The 22,483-nt window shown below is 37.9% G+C and overlaps 2 protein-coding genes and 1 pseudogene across 3 annotated transcripts; all 3 read left to right on the plus strand.

Annotated features, from left to right (window-relative positions):
• The first annotated feature begins 208 nt into the window (after window positions 1-208).
• LOC114178959 (CBS domain-containing protein CBSX2, chloroplastic-like) lies at window positions 209-4,626 on the plus strand (annotated as a pseudogene). Its single transcript, XR_014994008.1, has 8 exons — window positions 209-574; window positions 671-758; window positions 846-910; window positions 1,048-1,096; window positions 1,946-1,998; window positions 3,731-3,846; window positions 4,108-4,165; window positions 4,257-4,626. The product of XR_014994008.1 is annotated as a CBS domain-containing protein CBSX2, chloroplastic-like (transcript).
• Window positions 4,627-12,333: 7,707 nt separating this feature from the next.
• On the plus strand, window positions 12,334-14,112 carry LOC114179728 (abscisate beta-glucosyltransferase). Its single transcript, XM_028066152.2, has one exon. It carries the CDS (start codon window positions 12,423-12,425, stop codon window positions 13,857-13,859), a length of 1,437 nt encoding a protein of 478 aa, XP_027921953.2. The 5' UTR covers window positions 12,334-12,422; the 3' UTR covers window positions 13,860-14,112.
• Window positions 14,113-19,461: 5,349 nt separating this feature from the next.
• On the plus strand, window positions 19,462-20,219 carry LOC146887644 (uncharacterized). Its single transcript, XM_085670318.1, has 2 exons — window positions 19,462-19,686; window positions 19,911-20,219. The coding sequence occupies exons 1-2, from the start codon at window positions 19,462-19,464 to the stop codon at window positions 20,217-20,219; spliced, it is 534 nt and encodes a 177-aa protein (XP_085526444.1).
• The last annotated feature ends 2,264 nt before the right edge of the window (window positions 20,220-22,483 follow it).

The following is a 22,483-nucleotide window of genomic DNA, read 5'->3' on the forward strand; positions in this document are numbered from 1 at the left end:
ACGACGCCGTTGTGAAAAGTCCGACGCTGACCGTTATGAACTAGTGTCAACGTTCTTTGCATTCCACCGCCTTCAACGGAAAAGTAATGCACGCTCACGTCTCTTTTTCTTCCATCAACCAATCTCCTATTTATTTATTATTATTATTATTGTTATTTATATTATTATAATACTTGTTCACTTTCTATAATTTCTTTTCAATTATTTATCTTCCCCTAGATACAGCTACTCACACCGCCATTGTCGCCATTACTTTACCATTTCATCAGTTGATCTGCTTTGATTCTTCGTCTTCAAGCTTCAATCTCAGCAGAAAAAATCATCCAAAAACCCAAATAAAAAAAGTAAATTGTTTTCATAATTTCATTACATAGTAAATTAAAAGAAAAAGAAAAAAATGAATTCGATTCATTTGATAAACACTCTTGCTGCTCCGCTTCGTTCTTTTTCTCCTCCCTCCCTTTTTCCGCAATGCCATTATACTATCCGTTCCTCTGCTGTACCGAAACGGCGTCGTTCGTCTCATTCGTCTGGGTTCCGCCTTGCCTCGGGTCCAGCCGTGAATTCGGTTCCCGTAAGTCTTCTTCTCTCGGATCAAGCGCCATTCTTACGCTACCGTGTTCCTTACCTTTTTTCTTTTCTTTTGCGGGTTGCGTTTTTACCTTCTCAGCGTGAGAATGGAACCTATACCGTTGCTGATTTCATGACAAAGAAGCAAGATTTGCATGTTGTGAAAACCACCACCACCGTTGATGAAGGTACCACGATGTTGTGTAAAGTTTTTTTTTTTTTTTATGTGATTTACTGTATTTATTTATATATCGTTATTTTTCCTTGGATTATAGCTCTGGAGGCTCTGGTAAACAACAGAATCAGTGGTCTTCCGGTAATTGATGATAACTGGAATTTGGTAATTGTCTTTTTCCCCTCACTATTTTTTTGTTCTGTTGAGTAATTTAGTGCTAAAAAACTTTAACGCACTTGGGTTTCTATTTTGGCTGGATTCAATTCCTCCTTGAACCTTTTCTACTTCTTTTGACGCTGCAGGTTGGAGTTGTTTCAGATTATGATTTATTAGCTATTGATTCGATATCAGGTACTACGGATATCAAAGATGCAGAATTGGAAAATGTTATGTTGTACTACCTTTGATTTACGTTTAAGTGGCGAAATTTCTGTGAACTACAAAGTCAAATCAATGTTCATAGGGGTTGAATGGTTGATGGAAGTGATTATACTTCATATTTTTTTTAAAGTTTGTGTGTTGTAACTGACCTATGGGTGTGAGATTGAAGATACTGTATGCTTATACATGCTATAGTCAGAGAGTTAGTCATTTCTGTTTTGGTTGGTGAGTAACGAGGCTAATGGTACTCCCTCTATTTCAAATTATCTGGAGATTTGGGACTTTGTATTTCTAAATGTCTAACTTCATAAAACCAAGAGAGTATTAATTTTTTCTCAAACTCCTCGCTGACTTGTTGGCAACTTATCTAACTATTTAATGTATTTAACTAAGAGTGTTATTAGTAGTAAGTTAGTAACTCACTTTCTAATACACTTCTAACCTATTCCCTAGTATTGGTTAAGATTTATGCTACAAAATAAGAAGTGGGGGCTACAAAAATTTGTAATTGCCACAGAATTTCAGCTAATAGTAAATTCTGTTGCTATTATTTCTCTTTACTTAGTTCACAACTATGCTCTGACATTTTCGGAGGGGAATTTTAGTCAAAGAAGACTTTTTATCATGGTAATTGGTGCAATGATGAACAACTCTTATGATGTGTGCATTAGCATAAATGACAAATAATTTGAAATGAAGAGAGTATTTAACTTTTTTTCCAAGTCTGAAACACAGCAATACTTTGTGCTTAATCTTGTGAATAAGTTCTCTGCATGCTGCTGCTAAGATTTTTCTAATCGTTATGCTTGGCTTTTATAGGAGGTCCTCAGAGTGATGCAAACCTGTTCCCCAACGTCGATAGTTCTTGGAAAGTAAGTGGAACCTTTTTCTGTTCTATTTCTTAAGTGTGATTTTCTGTTAGCATATACCATGCTACCTTATGAATTCTGATTATATGGAATAGATTTTATCATTTACCGATGATTGCATATAAACTCTGAAACTCATGCCAAATAGTGCTATTAGATGCTAATGTGGTAATGATGACTGATGATATTCAAAAACTAATGTTTGGACATAGTTTTTAATGCAATAATTAATAATTCACCTGCTCTAGCACACAATCAGTTACAAACATAAGCTGAGCCCACTTTTCATTTGACAGCATTTTGGTTGGATAAATATAAAGAAGAAGACATTTGGATTATTGAATACTAGATACCAAACCTCTGTTTACAATTCCTTTTTTACAGAGCAAGTTATATCTGATTCATATATTTTGTTCATAGTCTGGGTGTGTTTTGCGAGTTTGAATTTTCATGTCCCATCAATATTCATTGGTAGAATGAGTCTTCATATCCTTTACCAAGCCAAAGTTGTATTGCCCGTTTCTTGATGTACAACTAGATCATATTTCTCAAAACATGTAAGATTTAAAAGGGAATCAAATAGTATTGGTGTTCCATGGTAATTAATACTTTTAACTAACGCACTTCCTTGTGCCTTAGTTTTATAGGATAGAAGAAAAATTATGTGTGAGGCATAATGTGTTTTTACATCCCTGTGTGTCCACATTTCGTATGCCAGAGTCAACCTTGAAGCAGCTATGATCCACTTATATGATGCCGTGGTGTATAGAGCTTTAAACACATTGTGAAAGTCAACTACTTGAAAAGTTCCAATGTTGTATTCTAGAAAAATTTTGCCTATATTCCAATTCTTGAAATTATGCATTAATGCCTTTCGATATACTTGTGTTGCCTATATTTCTTTGAAGGGTTCTGTTTTTTTCCCTGGGGATCGGAGAGGAGGATTGAGGTAGTTGAGAAATAACTGTATGATAGACCGATTATAACAAAGTTAATAGAACCTAGAAGGGGAACATGAGGAGAGAAAATAAGCAAAGGGATTGATTTGCTGTATCAGTCCAATCTGAAGAAAATAATTGACCAGAAAGAGTGAGCGTACAATTACTTGTAAGAAGGAAAGGTGTGGCAACAACAACTGAAAAATGAGAGATAAGCTGCTAAATGGTTGCATAACAAGTGATCTTGAAATTGGGAGAGTAGGGAGACAAAGGGGTCCTTTCCTTGTAGTGGAGTGGTTAGGGGAGGAGGCCAGTTAGTGGTTGACTGGCTTTTGCCTTGGTGTAGGTTTGCTTCTTCATATTAGGTATCTATGTTCACGTTAGCCTGTACCGACTTTTCTTGCATTTTATAGTAAAATCTATAATATAGTTTATCTTCTTCATCCCTATGTTGATACCCTCGGTTTCTGTCTTACTAGCACTCCTTTTGTTCCACTTGAAAAGGACAGCTCCCTTTATAGTTTCTTCTTAAATTGGTTGGCAAGATGGTTGTATAATTTTTTTAATGAATCCGTGCACATGAAACTCAAACTATTCGTGATGTTGGGTGTCACTGTAATAATATTCTTCCATACGATAAAGGATTATGTGTAGGTTGAGCCATGATTCTTAATAGTACTTTTGCTTTCTTTTCTTCACTTGCACTCAAAGAGAAGGGGTATTGTAATTGTTTAGCGAGAGCTCATTCTATTGAATGGCTACCCTTCTGTAGCTCTAATTATTGTTTTGCATGACAGACATTCAATGAGTTACAAAAGCTGCTTAGTAAGACTAATGGCCAAGTTGTTGGTGACTTGATGACACCAACTCCACTTGTTGTCCATGAATCGACAAGTCTGGAGGAAGCTGCTAGGTACTGACTTTTCATACATATCAATAATGTTGAATTTCCTGATTCTTTTGCATGTAACACCGTAATTCAGAACAATGTACGAGGACAATAAAATCACTGACGATTTATTGCTATTAGTGCCACCATTTATGTTAAATATTTCTATGATAATTAAATTATTAAATTCTGATTTACACGATTCCTAAATCTCAACCATCATGATTAATCTATCTAACATGCAACCATTGGCCAACTGATAAACCGACACCATTACTTGTACAGGCTGTTGCTTGAAACAAAATATCGCAGACTACCTGTGGTCGATGATGATGGAAAGCTGGTAAGGATATCTATTCTCTCCTGCAAGATTAATTTTTGTGCTTCTTCCACCGGTGACTCTAGCTAATTTGATTTTTCTGCGTTCGTTCTAGGCTGGACTTATTACAAGAGGAAATATTGTTAAGGCGGCTCTGCTATCAAAACGCGCGGGAGAGTGGTAATAGTGTTTGAAAAAAAGTCATTGAAAAAGCTTTGCTTGGTGCTTGTGCCGGTGAGAGTCAGCGTAACTTCGAGATTGTTAGCTACGTATAATGTTAAGTATAGTGTAATGTATAGTGAGTGTTATGAATATATGACGGGCAAAAAGAGGAGCTGAAACTTCGAGATTGTTAGCTACGTATAATGTTTAGTATAATGTATAGTGAGTGTTATGAATATATGACGGGCAAAAAGAGGAGCTGAAATAAACTTTTGACGTGACATCTTAGTAGTGAGTAACAATCAAGATAGAGTGAAGTGATTCATCGATCACCTTTATTAGGTTATCGACATTGTTTCGTGCATTTGATTATTACGAGCATGGAGACACTACATCCTCTTTATAGGTCTCTGTTAACTCTGACGTTTGAGGCTGGAACTAATAATTTAGAGCCCTGTATTATAAATTTATATTGTAAATTGCTGAGGATTTTAATTTATATGTTATTTTGCCCCGGTCGCTTTCCTATATTGGATTATTCACGAAGTTCTCGAGTCTCTCCCTATCTACCTGTTTATTGTCGTATTAAATATCTCTAGACAGTGTCAACATCTGATCACATGCATTCTTTTATGGAGTGAAATACATTCCCGTTGTTAAAAGATATGAACTAAATTCCCTAAAAAAAATATATGAACGTTTTATGAATGATTTTAGAAAGAATTTTAGTGGTATGTAACTTCCTGCAATCTTCTTTTGGTAGTAAATTTGTCAAAACATCTGTTTCTCTTTCTTATACGTGGTTATATATTTTGCCCTCTAACTTAAAAGGATGTCAGAAAATAAAATGAGTGAAAATTTCCGTCCTTGAAAAATGTATGCATTAGTGTAAGTTATTATAGTGAGGGTTAGCAAGTGAATCTTTATGGTTTGACAATGTTGTTAATGATAATAATGTTCAGTTGAGACTGAAGTTGCCACATCTGCATTAACTTGCCCAACATTTAAGAATAAGATCTTAATTTTGGTCCATCAACTAAACTAATAATGGGCAAATATGTTTTTTCTTTTTTAAAAAAATATACATGAAACTTAACTATTTTGGTTTCAAAGAATGTAAATTAATTTTTTATTTGATCTTAAGTTCAGTTATGATTGTTCTTTCAAACTTTATTTTAGTTGTAATATAAACTATGATGTCATATTTTAGTCCACTTCCATTTTTACTCTTTACTTTCAACTTATGCTTTGCCTAGACATGTTAAAGTGAGCTAACTCGGTTCACATGGATTGGCTTACCACGAGTCGGATTTAAAATGAGTGAACCTAACCCGACTCACTTTCTGGTGAGTCAGAAATTTTGTAATTCGGCTCAACCGACCACGAGTTGGTGGGTTAAGTGGGTTGGCTCACCAACCCACCTAAAAAAATTATTATTTTTCTTTAGTATTCAAATATTTAAATATTTTTTTAAGTAACCCATGAGATGACAATCATAATAAAATCAAGAACCAATGTTTTGATCATGCTCATCGCCAATATATGAAGAATTATTTTCAAGAAAGTATCCATTAGTCTAAGAAAGTATGGCTAATATTACAAATTTTCTGTCATACTATTCAACAAAATATAAATAAAAAAACTATACATTTTATTCATGCTAATTTAAAAAAAAAAAATATTTATAAGACGGTTACTTAGTAATTTACTATAAAGATTATAGTTAAAGATTAAAGTATCAATATATATATATATAACTTGACAATCAAATTAATTAAACATTCAAACTATTCAAATATAATTAAGCAGCATTCTAGTATTTAAAAATATGAAATTGTGAACAAATATAATAGGAGTAGTAAATAATTATTAAAAAAATTTAAAAAAATTAAAAGAAAATTTAAAAAAAAATAAAAATAAAAATTGTAAAAAAATGTTGGTGGGTTAAGTGGGTCAACCCACCTTCAATCCGGCTCGAACTCGTTTAACCCGTAGGTTAAGTGAGCCAGGTTGAGTTCAACCCACTTTTGAAAAAGTTGAATTTTTCTCAACCCAATCCAGCTCGAACCCGTAGTGAGTCGGGTTGACTCACGGGTTGAAACCCATTTTGACATCTCTATTTGCTATAAAGTTCACACTATAATCTAAGAAATCAAATATAAATAAATTACTTAATTAAAATTATATTTATATGACTTGTCATAAAAGAAAGAAATTACAAACAACACTCGGATATTATGTATATATTTATATATTATGATTAGAGCAATTCAACTACTTGAAAACTTCTTCAATTATTAAGTGTTGATATCTATGTTTTTTTTAATAATGAAAAATATAATTGATCTCATTTATTTTTTTTTTAATATTTTCAACTTAGATAACAATACATGTAAAATAATAGAGAAAAGATCTTGAGATTTACTTGAGAAGGTAAGCATGGCTTAATAGGGTTATTAATCAAAGCCTGGTCTACTAGAAACAAATTTTCGATATTTAAATGTTACCAAAATTCTTTCGTTCACATTTTTCAAGACAATTAATACTTTATTATTTTATATGTTTATATTTACTGTAAAACATTATGTTGAATCACATGGACGTAAAATATTATTTTCATACCCATTTTGCAGTTTTTGAGAATGGAGAAATATACTTGAGCTGTTCGGTGCTTTGAAACAAAAACGAGAATGAGATGCAAAAATTAAACAACACATAAACAAGACACAAATTAAAGATAGATGACGAGAAAACTTATGGAACAAAGCGAGTTGTGAATAAAGAGTATAAATTAAAGATAGATTACGAGAAAAGTTATTGAACAAAACGAGTTGTGCATAAAGAGTAGGTTCGAATGCTCGAGTCGAATGAACAAATGAGATGAATGCATGAAGCCACACCACTCACCACTTGTAGATAATCTCAAGATCAGTGATTAAGAGTGGTCACTTGAGCTGACCACTCAATATAAGATCTAGGAGAGACTTGACATACTCAAAGATGTTGGCAAAACAAAAAGAATTGAGTTGCAAAGGTTTTGATGATGACAATTGCAAGGAGTCGCCACAAAGTAAATATTAGAAGATTATTGGATGACTATTTAATTATTGTTTAAAGCCTCCTGTAATAAGTTCTGATTGTATTTAGTAGTTTAAGTAAGCTTAGAAACTTCATAAAACTACCACTAACACTTAATTTTTTTGGGAATGTTTTTATTTATCCAAAATGCATTGTGATAATTGATTATTACTTATGATAATGATAATCGATTATCACTTATGATGATCATTATCATTTATGATAATAAATTATCGTATGTTTTCTTCAGTTTTTAGAAAAGTCATTGGAGTAATCGATTATCTCAGTGGATAATTGATTATTACCGAAAAGTATTGATTTTAGAAACTGCTATGGAATAATTGATTATCATAAGTGATAATTGATTATCTCTGGCAGTTGGAACTTGTCTTTTCAGTTTCTTGACCTCATTTTCTAAACTCTATTTATAAAGCTCTTAACCACTTTCGAAAATACCTTTTTGAGAATCAGAAGTTCAAGTGTTGTGATCCAAACCAGTATAAATCCTTGTGTTCATAATCTTTCTTACTCTCTTTATTAAACTGCACTTACTTTAAAAGAGTTGAATCTTTCATTTAAAAGGTAAATTTTGGGGAAACTTTAAAGTATTAACTTTTATTAATTAAACCAATTCACCCTCCTCTGGTATTTGTTGAAAAATTGTGAAAGAGGCTTAGGGCTTAGGGCTTGGAGCTTAAGAAAGAGGAACTACTGCAAGAATCCATTCTCAATCATAAAATTTGTGAAAGAGGCTTAAGACTTAGGGCTAAGGGCTAAGGTTTTAGGAAAGAGGAACTACTGTAAGGATCATTCTCAATCATAGATCATCTAGGGCTCTTGATACCATGTTGAATATAGAGAAAATATGATTCAAGATTAATCTCCCTTCTGTATCAACCATACATAGGGTAATCTATTTATAATAGAGAGGTACAACTAAAAAGAGTAACTAAAAATAAATAGAGTATCTAAAAGAAAGATAAAAATCAAGTCATGATTCGAAATTAACAAGGAAATTAAAATTTGACTAGTTAGAACCTAAAACTAGCACTAGTTTTAAAACTATGCCTATATGACTAGAAATTAATAACTAAGCTACCTAAGCAACAAACTCTCCTTCTAAACAAATTCTAGATGATAAAAGAGTGCTAATAAGTATGCTAACTACTATCAATAACAAGAGCTGTGAAAACTCACCTAATAGAATCTTACAAAGTATCCTAAACTAGCAAAAACTACAAACTTATTTTTTAGGCTTAAATATACCTTTGGTCTCCATTTTTGTTGTTTTTATGCAATTTGATTCTTATTTTGTTTTGTGTTCAATTAGGTCTTCATTTTCTTCAAATTTTGGTCAATTTAGTCTTTTTTACTAACGGTGTTTAAATAATTAACGTTTTTGAACAGTACATGCCACGTGTCAACTCCTGATTTTTTTTTAATTTGTTTAATTTTTGAATTTTTTTAATTTCAAAAAAATTATTCAAGTGTCAAGTCACAATGTGCCACGTGTCAATGTCAGTGCCACGTGTCAGTTTGTGGTTGTATTTGTCAGTGCCAAGTGTCAATGAAGGTGAGATGCCAAAATGAATTTGGTGATTGTGATAGGGGAAAGTTTAATTTGGAAATGGAATGACTTGGTTGCGGACTTGTTACCATTGATTGAAGTCAGTAAAGGAGGCTAGATGTTATGAGTGTCGTTATGCATAAAAGTGGTCAAGAGTGTTGATGGTGAGGCAGTAGGCCAAAACTCAATCGTGATCAAGTCAGTGGAGTGATGCATAAAGGAGTGTCCAAGGCCCCTAAGGCAGCCAAACCCCCCTCACTTATGTCATTCTTGTAGAAACAATACTCTCACACTCTCCTTTTCCCCACAGAGGCTCTGCTAGGGTTTAACCTCAATCTTGGTCAAGCTAGCTCTAAGCACAGCTCGTCTCCACGTAAGATAAACCCCAACCTCTACTAGTTCCTTTCAAAGTTCTTTTTGGTATTTTTCCACTAGAGGTCCACTTTAGTAATCTCGTTTCTGTTCTGTGCTACTGGTTCCAGTTCTTAGATTTGCTCTTGGAGCTGCCGGTCCCATTGGTTTAAGAGTCGAAGCTCGATATTAGCTCCTTTCTAGGTAAGGGAAGCTAGAGTTATGGGTTTTAGTCTATTTTTGGTCTGTTTGGAAGTTACTTGATGTTTGTATAATCTATACTTTGTTGTGAATGTTTGGATTGCCATGTGTGGTTGTATTGGTTATGAAAATGCGACTGTTGTAGGGAAACAATGGCGAGATCTGTTGTTCTCGCCCAAGCAAGACCGACTCACCCAGGCGAGATTGACAGGGACATACCAGGGTGACACTCACGAACTCTCGCTCAGGCGAAGTGCTCTTTTTCTGAGCGAGGCACTGTCTCGCTCAAGCGAGAGACGCTCGCCTAAGCGAGAAGGAGTGAAAGCCTTGGGGTGTCGCTGCAATTTAGCCCAGGCGAGGAACCTCACCTTTGGGCGAGGGGTTATCTCACTCAGGCGAGGGAGGGCTCGCCTAAGCGAGTGTGCGAGAATCTCCCAGGGTCTCTGTCACGGTCTCGCCTAAGCGAGAGCCTGTAGTTTGAGCGAGGGAACCCCTCTCGCCTGAGCGAGGGCTTCTGACTTAAGCGAGGTCTGCTGTAGGCCACACTATTTTCTTCGCCTAGTTGTTGCGAGTTGCTCAATTTATGATATATTCCATTTATTGCACGAGGCATGTGAAATGTATGACAATTGGTGACTATGAACTGGATTGATGTGATTGTGTGATCTTGGCATAGGAAATGAAAGTGATGGTTGGTAATCAAAGTGGCATGGTATTGGCATGAGATAAAATTATGTATTCATGAGTTGGGAAGAATGAGATAGTATGGACTCAACATGGAATGTGAATGAGGATGGACCATAGAGGTTGGTATGGGATTTTAAACGCATGAATAATGTTGTTTGGTTGCTTGAATATGTTTGGTATGAGGTCAGTACGTAATTCCTTGAATATTCCTAGGTGGGGTTTCAGGGTCGTGCTTCAGTGATCAGGACGTAATTCCATGGCCCCTGTTAGTGGGTATCCATGGTGGTGCCCCATCTATATAATTTGGTAAGGATTCAAGGTAAGGTTGCATCCTGACACTCTAAGGAGTTAGTTAGTCTCACTTAGAGCGGACTGACTCTTGTGGTGAGAGTAGTAGGAGGCTTGAAACTCACTAAGGGTTAACCTTGTGTGTGTGAGAGATTGATTCATTGTAACACTTGTAACACATAGTTCGGGGGTGGGCAACTCGGGGGTGAGCAGAGGTATCCACCACAAGTGCAAGCATCCGCTGAATCCGACCAGATTATATGTATTCGGATGAGTCGAGTCGAGTCTTAGTATACTGATTGGAAGGTCATAACATGCTTGGATGATGTATGTATATTGGACTGTGAATTATATCTGATTGCATGATAAAACTAATTTTGGTTCTAGCTTACCCTTCTGTTGTTTGTTGTATGTTCTGTGGTGTGGTCTTTTGTTTTGCAATGATCATCAACTTATTGATGTGAGCAGCGGTGAGAACTCCCCGTAATCATCAGGGTGATGGAGGTTTCGCTGCATAGTCTGCTTGGACTAGATCTAAGTTTACTTGGACTTTCCTTTAGGGCTATGGCTCGTGTACCGCTGGTCTTTAGGCTTAAAGTTCTAAATGTTGTTGATTTATATTTTATACTTTGTTATGCATCGTAGTGTGCCCTTTTCTTATTTGGGTTTTTCTTGGCTAATCGTGAGGAGTAGTGTCTACACTCCAGGACTTTGTTTCTAATACTATTTTGCGTGACATTCCTTTAATTAGTGTTATTAATTAAATGGGGTTTTACATTTATAATATTTTAAATAATTGTATTTTATTTAACAATTAAATATAGGAACTTTATTCAATTTATAATTAAATTTAATAATTTATAATTGAATTTCAAAACACAATTAATAAAAATGTCAAGTTTAAAAAAAATATTAGTATAATTTTTATAAAAGATATTAAATTTGGTATTAATTTGAAAGAGATAAAATTGATTTATTTTAACCATAATTGGAATGAAAATAAACAAAAATAACGAATACATAGACTAAATTGAATAAAAAATAACAAATATAGAAACTAAATTAAACAAAATTATAACACAACCACACAAACTGACACGCGATATAATTATGAATTGACACATAGACAATTTTTTGAAATTAAAAAAAAAAAATTAAAAGATTTTTAAAAAATTAAAATATAAAAAATATTAACCATTTAAAGAACATTAGTGAAAAAAATCAAATTAATCAAAATTTAACAAAAATAAAAATCTAATTAAACACAAAATAAAAATAAAAAATAAAATAATAAAAATAATAAAAATATAAACCAAATATATGTTTAAGCCTATTTTTTATTACCTGTCACACTCGAACCTTCAGAGTATTTTTATAATTTATCTCACTCACTACTTCATAGATATACCCAACAAAGAAAACGGTGGAGCTGCATATCGGTGAAACTAGAATATTCCATATTGTAACTGAGCTTCTAGAAAAAGGTGTTTATTCAAGTATGACGAAAGTTATAATGGCAGTCTATACATGACTTTACTTCCACACGTGTTTGACAATTCTATCCAATAACAGCGATTGGAAACTTCGGACGAACACCACCAGTCAAATAATCTTGTTATATTATTTATAAATATGTCACTCATGACGTTTTGCTCCAAGCTTTTCTGTCCGCAAAAAAACACCCATTTCCATTCATTCCCTAACCTACACTTACAAAATACTATTTTTACTTGAAATATAAAATAATTTAAAATGAATTACCTAAAAAAGTAAAAAATATTTTTTTTTTCTTAAATATTAAATAAGGATAGAAAAATTAAGAAATATTCATGAAACTTTTTCCATGTAAATAAATAGTAGAAGCTGAGATTTAATCACTCACACCTCCCTCACCTTATTTGCTCCTCCATCTAACACACCAAGCTAAGCAAACATTTCCATTTCAACATGAAAACCTTAACCCCTTCGGTGGAAATGTTTTTTTTTCCCTACGTAGGGGGAGGCCATCAAATCCCAATGATAGACGCAGCAAGAGTGTTTGCATCTCACGGAGCCTCATCAACCATTCTAGCCACACCCTCCACCACCCCGCTCTTTCAAAAATCCATCACGCGCGACCAGAAATCCGGTCTTCCCATCTCCATTCACACTCTCTCCGCTGACGTACCAGAGTCAGACATCTCTGTCGGTCCCTTCCTGGACACCTCTGCCCTCCTCGAGCCACTGCGCCAGCTCCTCCTCCAACGCCGCCCGCATTGCATCGTCGTCGACATGTTCCATCGCTGGGCCGGCGACGTCGTTTACGAGCTCGGAATCCCCAGAATCCTCTTCAACGGCATCGGGTGCTTCGCTCTCTGCGTCCAGAAGAACTTAAGCCATGTCGCTTTTGAGAGTGTGAGTTCAGACTCCGAGCCTTTCCTCGTTCCTAACATTCCCGACAGAATCGAAATGACGATGTCTCAGCTTCCTCCTTTTCTGAGAAACCCGTCCGAGATTCCTGAAAGGGTGAAGGGCATGAAGCAATTAGAGGAGAAGAGTTTCGGCACTCTTATCAACAGTTTCTACGAATTGGAACCAGCTTATGCTGATCTGATAAAAAGCAAGTGGGGAAATAAAGCATGGATTGTAGGACCAGTGTCCTTTTGCAACAGGACCAAAGAGGATAAAACCGAAAGAGGGAAGCCACCCACTATCGATGAACAAAATTGCCTGAATTGGTTAAACTCTAAGAAACCCAGTTCTGTTCTTTATGCCAGCTTTGGAAGCCTGGCTCGGTTGCCCCCTGAGCAGTTGAAGGAGATTGCTTACGGCCTTGAAGCTTCTGATCAATCGTTCATTTGGGTTGTGGGGAACATTCTCCACCACCCATCAGAAAACAAAGAAAACGGCAGTGGGAACTGGCTTCCGGAAGGGTTCGAGCAGAGGATGAAGGAAACGGGTAAAGGGTTGGTGCTTAGAGGGTGGGCTCCGCAGTTGTTGATTCTGGAGCACGCTGCGATCAGAGGCTTTATGACTCATTGCGGATGGAACTCGACTCTGGAAGGTGTGAGTGCGGGAGTGCCCATGATCACGTGGCCTCTGACGGCGGAGCAATTTTCGAATGAGAAGTTGATAACGGAGGTTCTGAAGACTGGAGTCCAAGTGGGGAACAAGGAGTGGTGGCCGTGGAATGCAGAATGGAAAGGTTTGGTGGGAAGAGAGAAGGTGGAGGTGGCAGTGAGGAAGCTGATGATGGAGAGCGTTGAGGCAGAGGAAATGAGAAGGCGAGCGAAAAACATTGCAGGAAAAGCTGCAAGAGCTGTGGAAGAAGGTGGAACTTCTTACGCCGATGTTGAGGCCTTAATTCAGGAACTTCAAGCTCGCACATTCGCAAACCAGGGCTAAAATTTGGAAAAAGAGAAGAAAGCTTTCAGTTCATCAAAGCAACTTTAGGTCCCTTTTTCATAGTTTACATTTTCGTGTACGCATAAGAATACGAGAAAAAGAGCTTGTTACTTTCTTGCATTAATTACTAGAAATCGAATGCTATATGCATTCCCTAAGGCCACATTAAATGTGTTGTTTTCATCTATTTGGTCTTGTTTTCAACTCCCAATGTCCATTTGGTGGATATTTATATAGTGATCGCTTGTTTTTATGATACTGTCAAAAAGAACTATCCATGCACCTAAATACAAGACTTTGCTTGCATTCCATGTATTATAGAAAGTGAAAGTGACAAAAATGAAAGTAATATAATTTTATTTATTTTTTAATTATTTATTAGTATAATAATAATAAATACCCCACCCCAATCAGTTATTGGTGACACAACGGATTATATGCATTATATTACATCTTGAACTCTTTTCAGGTGTTACTCATCCTGAGCTAAACAAAAATGATGATTTGCGTTGTTGGATGGGACCTACTGAACTTTCTCACAAAATGAGTGCAAATTACTTGATCCAAAACTAACAAACCGTTACTCAAAAGAGACAGGGGACTGGGTTTACTTATTATTACAAAGCTTTTAAAGCTTTATTGAAATCAGTTACTTTTTCAAATATAATAATCTAATTATTTTATAGGTTGAAATTCATAAGATTAATTTTGTGAATTATATTATGTATAACTTAACGACCTTACAGAAAAAGTGATGTTAACCTAATTAATTTTACTTAAAGACTAGCAGCACATTTTGACAAACTGAACAATCAGCAAGGGGTTTCTGAGCAAATCCACAAAAGTATTTTCTGCTAGATTTCAGATAGCGATACATATTGATTCCGCTATACGTGTCTGTCCTATCCAGATCTCTGGTCGGAATCCAATCAGGTCTTGAGGAATTATATTTAGTCAGCTCGTCGGTATCTCACCTTGTCAGATTAGCATTTTAACTTTGGTCGAAATCATAGATGTTCCTGAAGAGAACAAACAAGATAAGTTAAGTACAAACATCACCTTACTCATGTAGTCCACTATCTCTTCAGTTGACCTCTTTCCGGTTGATACATGTCGGTTTGGACCCAGGAGGGGTTACCTGCAGAAGGGACTCTGAAGCTCAAGTGAGTCAAAACTCTCAAAAAGGTCAAATCTGTGATTAATGAATGCGTACCTTTAATTATTGGGGTCCACGTGTATTTATAGAGCATTAATTATGTCTGGTTATCCCATGGGCCGGGCCTTGGCTTGGGTTCTAGCTTGGGCTGTAAGTGGGCCTAGGCCCCAACCCAGGCCCTTAGGACCTATTGAACACGGGGGGTTTCCATTTTACTAAGTATACTGAGGTTCTCGGCCTAAACTAACTACTTTCCTTGGCGGTCTATGTTGCTCATGTGCTGTCTTAGGCAGGTCGTTCCTCTAGACGCCTAGGTTACCGGTTTTGGCCGGTTAGGCCAACCTAGACCAGTTACTCGAATTCTTTGGTATGGTGATCGTTTTATCATTATTTTGTTAAGTTGGCTTGGTGTGGTACAATAGAGTTATAGTTTTTACACATGTTAAAATAAGTTATCATTGATCCCATAAAATTGGCCAATTTAAATAGTGAGGCTTGCTTGTAGAATGAGAGTAAGCGAGGCTCAGCAAAGCCCAAGACTAGGATATTCAGCACGAAAATAGCCAAATATCCAATAACCTTTTTGTACTCTCTCCGACTATGGGTCGGACCGAGTAGTTGTATCATGTCCCGATCTGATCTTCCGAGCAGAGGTTCTTGGTACATTTCATAACAGGCCGAGGATAATTAAGTGGCCTAGATTAATTTAAGGAAAATAGCCCAGTATAAAGGCACATATGAATATGGGAAACCGCTTTACTAATATCTCTTGATTTTAGGGAAACTGTGTATCTATGAGATTTAAGGAAGAAATAATGGAACTGGTGGTAGGTCAGTTACCTAAAAATATGGCAACAAATAAACAGCTAGGGGAAGAAAAACCCTATATATACGTGTGTGATGCAAAGTAGAGGCGGAACTTCTTTGAGTGAGCGAAACCGAGAGATACTAAGAGAGTAAGAGAGAATACATTTTTGTTCTGGTTCGAGTTTTCGCATTTCCTGGACCGGAACATTGGCGTCCACCGTGGGGCAGGTAAAACTTGCATCCCTGTCCACATTTAAATGGCTGTAACTACGTCAGGAAATAATGGAGGAGATTCCCTCACCTTGGAGAAAGTCATGCAACATATAGAGAATTTACAACAAGAGAATGAGGCAATGCGAAAGCAGGCGAATGACGAACATGCACGACGACAAGCACACGAAACAAGACAACAGGCCGAAGTAGATGAAGAGAGAGAGCGCCTGCGCAAGGAAGCATCAGAATCACGTAACGTTTGGAGGAATCATTGCGCCAACAAGAGCAATTGCGCAAGTGTAATAAGGGGTTACATACGTGGATGAGAGATCGTGGCCATTTTCATGATCGCCAATACGCCGACAGGAACCTAGATCAAGAAGAGGGCCACCCTTTCGCCAAGGGGATAATGGAAGAATTAATTCCACCTCATTTTATTATTCCAAAAGTACAACCCTTCTTCGGTGAGGGTGACCCTGAAGCCCACCTGAAGACCTTCCAAGCACAGATGTTGATATCTGGAGGGAACGATGCCATCCGCTGCAAAATATTTGTCGGAACACTCACTGGCACAACTCTTAAATGGTTCAGTAAGCTTCCCAGTGCATCCATCACGTCTTTTACTACATTTTCTCAAGTCTTTTTAGAACGATTCGCGGTGAATCGACCAAAACAATTACAGATAGCCGACATGTTCGATGTAAGGCAACGTCCGGAGGAATCACTAAAACAGTTCCTCAACCGTTTTTGTGACGTCAGCATGGGATTAATCAATCCTAGTGAGGAGATGTTGGTGGGAGCTTTTGTCAAAGGTCTACGAGCAAACCCTTTTAGCGAATCCCTAATTAGACTACCTGCAGCGACGCTGGTCGAAGTAAGAAGTCGAGCTGCAATACACATTGAAACGGAGGAGACCATGCAAAGGAAGAGAGCAGAGGAGAAGCGTCCAAATCCCGAATGCAAAAACAAGGATGCCAGACGACAAGTGATGGAAACTTTCTCACCTCATAAACGATCAAGCCACAAATTCACGCCTTACTCTACACAACGAACGCCTCCGAGGAAGATGGTGAAACCAACTTCTCCAACCTTGACAAAGTTAAAGGCACAACTAATAAAGGATGATGGTCGCGTGGACATCTAAGGATATGTTGGGGATAGATCCTAACGTCATTTGTCACCGACTCAATGATGAAAAAGCAGCAGCCGCCGTAGAAGAAATATTAAAGTTGAAAGAAGCAGGGCATATAAGAGAAATACAATATCCTGAATGGTTGGCCAACGTGGTAATGGTCAAAAAGGCGAGTGGGAAGTGGAGAATGTGCGAGGACTTCACATACTTAAACACAGCATGTCCCAAGGATTCCTATCCGTTACCAGACATTGACACCCTGGTAGATAGAGTTTCTGGATGTGGGTTGTTAAGTTTTATGGACGCTTACTCCGAATACAATCAGATCCGAATGCATCCGGAGGATGAGGACAAGACTGCCTTCATGGGAACGAAGGCTAATTTTTGTTATCGAGTAATGCCTTTTGGTCTCAAGAACGCGGGAGCGACACATCAACGGATGATAGACATGATTCTACAACCTATGCTCAGACGGAACGTAGAAGCATATGTTGATGATATGGTGGTTACATCCGTTAGTGGAGGAAAACATGTCGACGACTTGCAAGAGTTGTTCGACACAATCAATAAATATCAACTCAGGTTAAACCCCAAGAAATGTGTCTTTGGTGTTAAAGCTGGAAAGTTCTTGGGGTTTACGTTGACGGAAAGGGGAATAGAGGCCAATCCCGACAAATGCATGGCAATTATCAATATGAAAAGTCCTAACTGCATACGCGAAGTGCAACAACTAACAGGTCAGATGGCTGCATTAGCCAGGTTTTTGGTGAAAAGTGGGGATAAAGGCCGCCCATACTTCCAATGTCTGCAGAAGAATAAAACGTTTCAATGGACTCCCGAATGTGAACAAGCCTTCTTGGAGCTTAAGAAATACTTAAGTCAACCTCCAGTTCTTAGCCGACCAGAGGTCGACCTTCCTTTGCAAATGTATATCATAGTAACGGAACAAGCGATTAGTTCAGTTTTGGTACAAGAGAAAGAAGGAGTGCAACGACCTATCTACTTCGTCAGTCGTTTGTTGCGAGGACCAAAAAAAAGATATCCAATTTTAGAAAAAGCTGCCCTGGCCATTGTGATCACAGCTCGGAAACTCCGACCTTAGTTCCAACACTTTCAAGTAATATTGAAAACCGATCTTCCCGTCAAGTAGGTCCTCAAGAAGCTGGACATGACAGGTCGCCTAGTAAAATGGGCCCTAGAGCTCGGAGAATATGAAATCTCATATGAGCCAAGAGGTCCCATCAAGGCGCAGGTATTGACAGATTTCATAGCCGAGTTGACACAACCCTTAATCAAGGGTGACGACGAGCTCGGCCCGAAGAGCTCAGCGGCTGCAAAATGGCTTCTATCTGTTGATGGTTCTTCGAATCAACGAGGAAGCGAAGCTGGTGTCGTACTAGAAGGGCCAGGTGGCGTCCTCGTCGAGCAATCTTTGAAATTCTCGTTTAAAACGAGCAATAATCAAGTTGAGTATGAAGCTTTTGCTGCAGGTATGTTATTGGCTAAAGAAATGGGTGTCGCACATCTCACGACCCGTAGTGATTCCTTATTGGTGACTGGACAAGTTAATGGCGATTTCGCCGCCAGGGATCCTCAATTAGCACGCTACTTAGAGTACATACAGACTCTGTCAAAAACTTTTCTCTCTTTTGAGTTAATTCATGTTCCCTGCGAAGAAAATAATCGAGCGGACCTCCTATCCAAATTAGCTAGCTGCACAAAACCAAGGCAACAAAGGTCAGTTATCAAAGAAATATTAAACGCTCCGCGAATAGGTGTCTCAGGTAAAATGACTATTATGACGACTCATGGAAGTAGCGACAACGGATCAGAAAATTGGATGACACCCTTTAAAACCTACCTAACGGATGGAATACTCCCTAAAGATCCAATGGAATACTCCCTAAAGCGCTTCCAGATACACTATGTTGGATGGTCACCTTTTCTGTCTCAAATTTTCCCGTCCTATCTTGACTTGCATAGATCATGAAGAATCTAAGAGGATTATGTCTGAGTTACATGAAGGAATTTGCGACAGCCATATTGGGGGACGAACTCTCATGCTGAGAATACTTCGGGCAGGATACTTCTGGCCCACCATGAAAAAAGACTGCATTGAACACGTACAAAAATGTGACCAATGTCAACGACACTCGGACCTGTATCGAGCTCCTCCTGAGATCCTGCACTCCATCAATGCCCCTTGGCCCTTTCACACATGAGGTATAGACATCTTGGGTCCATTCCCATTAGCAGTTCGACAAATGAAATTCTTGGTGGTTGCGGTAGAATATATGACGAAATGGATTGAAGCCGAGTCTGTGGCTTCAATCACGACTACCAAAATCGTGAGGTTTATTTGGAAGAATATAATTTGTAGGTTTGACAGACCTCATCGTTTGATTTCAGATAATGGAACTCAGTTCTCAAGCTCCCAAGTAAAAAAGTTATGTGACGAAGTAGGTATCAAACAGACATTCTCATCAGAAGAACATCCTCAGACAAACGGACAAGCAGAGGTAGCTAATAAAGTCATCTTAAGGGCACTCAAACGCAGAATAACAATGGCAAAAACATCTTGACCGGAGGAAATACCACGCATTTTATGGGCGTATCATACCACCCCGAGTCTACTACACATGAAACACCTTTTAACTTGGTATATGGCACTGACGCACTCCTCCCTATTGAGCTCAGAAATTGTTCATATGGTAAAATCGCTATTCCTATAAATGATGAACAGGGTGTTCGTGGCAACTTAGATGTGCTAGAGGAGGGTCGTCAATTGGCTCGAGTAACAAGTGAAGCCACAAAAAGACGGGTAGAAAAAAGGTATAAATCAAAGGTGAAGCCTCGTGACTTTCAAGAAAACGACTTAGTATTACGAAGGGCTCACGCAGTTGAGATAGAAGATAAGCTGTCACCTAAATGGATAGGGCCATTCCGAATACAAAAAGTCCTTCTGGGAGGAGCATACAAGTTAAAGACACTTGATGAAGCTATTATTCCCAGGTCGTGGAATGCTGCAAACCTACGGTTCTATTTCAGTTAAACATTTTTTGTTTTGTACAAATTTTCGCTTTCTTTTATTCTGTTATTGTTTTCTGCAACATTCTTGTGACATACTCATTTTATTTAATAAATCCCACACTCTGTTTCCTGGTTTTCCAAGGAGGTGGGTCCCACACTCATTTTCCCTTCCGTAAATGGGAGGGTTTTTTAATGAGGTGGGTTTTCAGAATTTACTGCATGGAATTTAATATAGATGTAAACCTTTTATACGTTAAAAACAATCTCGGTCCGACTTCGCTACGCGCTTGGTAAAAGCCTCAGTACGCTAAGGGCTATCTCGGTCCGACCTGGCTATGCGCTTGGTAAAAGCCTCAGTACGTTGAGGACTGTCTCGGTCCGACCTAGCTACGCGCTTGGTAAAAGCCTTAGTACGCTGAGGGCTGTCTCGGTCCGACCTAGCTACGCGCTTGGTAAAAGCCTCAATACGCTGAAGGCTGTCTCGGTCCGACCTAGCTACGCGCTTGGTAAAAGCCTCAATACGCTGAGGGCTATTTCGGTTTGAGCTGGCTATGCACTTGTAAAAGCCTCAGTACGCTGAGGGCAATCTCGGTCCGACCTGGCTACGCGCTTGGTAAAAGCCTCAATACGCTGAGGGCTGTCTCGGTCCGACCTAGCTACGCGCTTGGTAAAGACCTCAGTACGCTGAGGGCCATCATGGACCGACCTTATTTATCCGATTGAATCTAACTTATCCATTCTTCATGTGTTAGGAGATCGGTCCGATTTCATTTGTACTAGTTACATATGTAGGGATTTCGGTCCAAACTCATTCGTAAAGCAAGCTCAGTCCGACTTCATTCATAAAGCGAGCTTTGTCCGACTTCATTCGTAAAGCGTTATGTGTGTTTGGAACACGGTCCAACCTCATTTGTAAGTAGTATTCTTAAGTACTTCATATGCTGACTTCCCATCCGACTTCATTTATCTTCTCATTTGTTTATTAAACATCGTATGCTACATATTGAGGTACTGAGATGAAAGCTCGGTCCGACTTAACTTTATACATATCACTTTTATTTAATATGTTGAATTCATTTGTCTCTTTGTCTGTTAAAAGAAAAAAACTTAAAGTGTTAGGCACTCGGTCCGGTCTAGCTTGAAAGGTAAACATACATATTCAAAATCCGACATAGTCATAGTCAAATCGTAGTCAAATCATAATTAAAGCAACATATTGTTCAAAACAGCAACAGATCTTAAAACAAACATTCTAAAAATCTAACATAGTCAAAATCACCAAATTTACCCTATTCATCTATTTCTAACCAAATTTACCTTATTCATCTATTTCTACGAGTTCTCCATTCACCACCTCTTTAGTAATAGCAGCTTGTGAAATATCAGCATCAGGACATAGCGCCTTTACTTGATCTAAGGCTAGCTGAAATCCTTGGTTTAGAGTAGCACATAGTTGATCAACCATTTCCTCTTTGTCATTCTCTAAAGTCTGACATTTAGTTGTTAGCTATTGCACTCGGGTCTCATAACTTTCGACCTTCGGAGATAATTCATCAATTTTGGTCGTGAGCAAAGGCAACTCGATATCTTTATCCTTTAACTCACCCATTTTCTCCTTTGAAGATTGACGAATTTCGGCAAGCTCGGACGCTTCAGATCGTAACTGTACCATTTCCTTTTGGGCAGATTCTAGGTCAACTACCAACTTTGATTCTTTCAATTCTAAAGCCTCCATACGCCCAACCAAGAAGAGCGAAGACGCTTCAGCTTGGTGCAAACATCGCAGTAACCTTTCTCGGGCCGACTCAGGAGTGCGCTTTGAAAGTACCGTGTCATCTACGACAGAGAAATTGTAGGCTCGTCCGTGAGCCAAATGTTCAAAATCCTCATCCCAAAAGCTTTTTCTTGAACCTGTAGATGTTAATTTGCTCGTTCTAAGGAGATCAGAAATAGGCAAGTGATCAGTAGAATCAGAGACCTCAGACACGATAACAGGAATCCCTTCGCTACCTGTTTTCCGTTCCTTCTTCAGCTTTGAGTCACTCTGTGTAATCTCAGATTCACTTTTCAGACCGAGTTTTGACAGTGAATCCTGGGCACACGATCTCGGTCCGACCTTGATGTTTCCTTTTTACTTAATATGACGAAGAATGTCTTTTTGGGAGAGCGCCATTTGTCTTTCTGATAAACATAAAACAAAAAACAAAAATTCAGCACATATAGAATATAGGAGAATATAAACACAAGTTAAGTCAGATGTATACCAATGAATAGTTTTAAATCTAC

The sequence above is a fragment of the Vigna unguiculata genome, chromosome 3 (assembly GCF_037176805.1).
Source record: "Vigna unguiculata cultivar grain cowpea cultivar isolate G323 ecotype 2 chromosome 3, ASM3717680v1, whole genome shotgun sequence".
Classification (NCBI taxonomy): domain Eukaryota; kingdom Viridiplantae; phylum Streptophyta; class Magnoliopsida; order Fabales; family Fabaceae; genus Vigna; species Vigna unguiculata.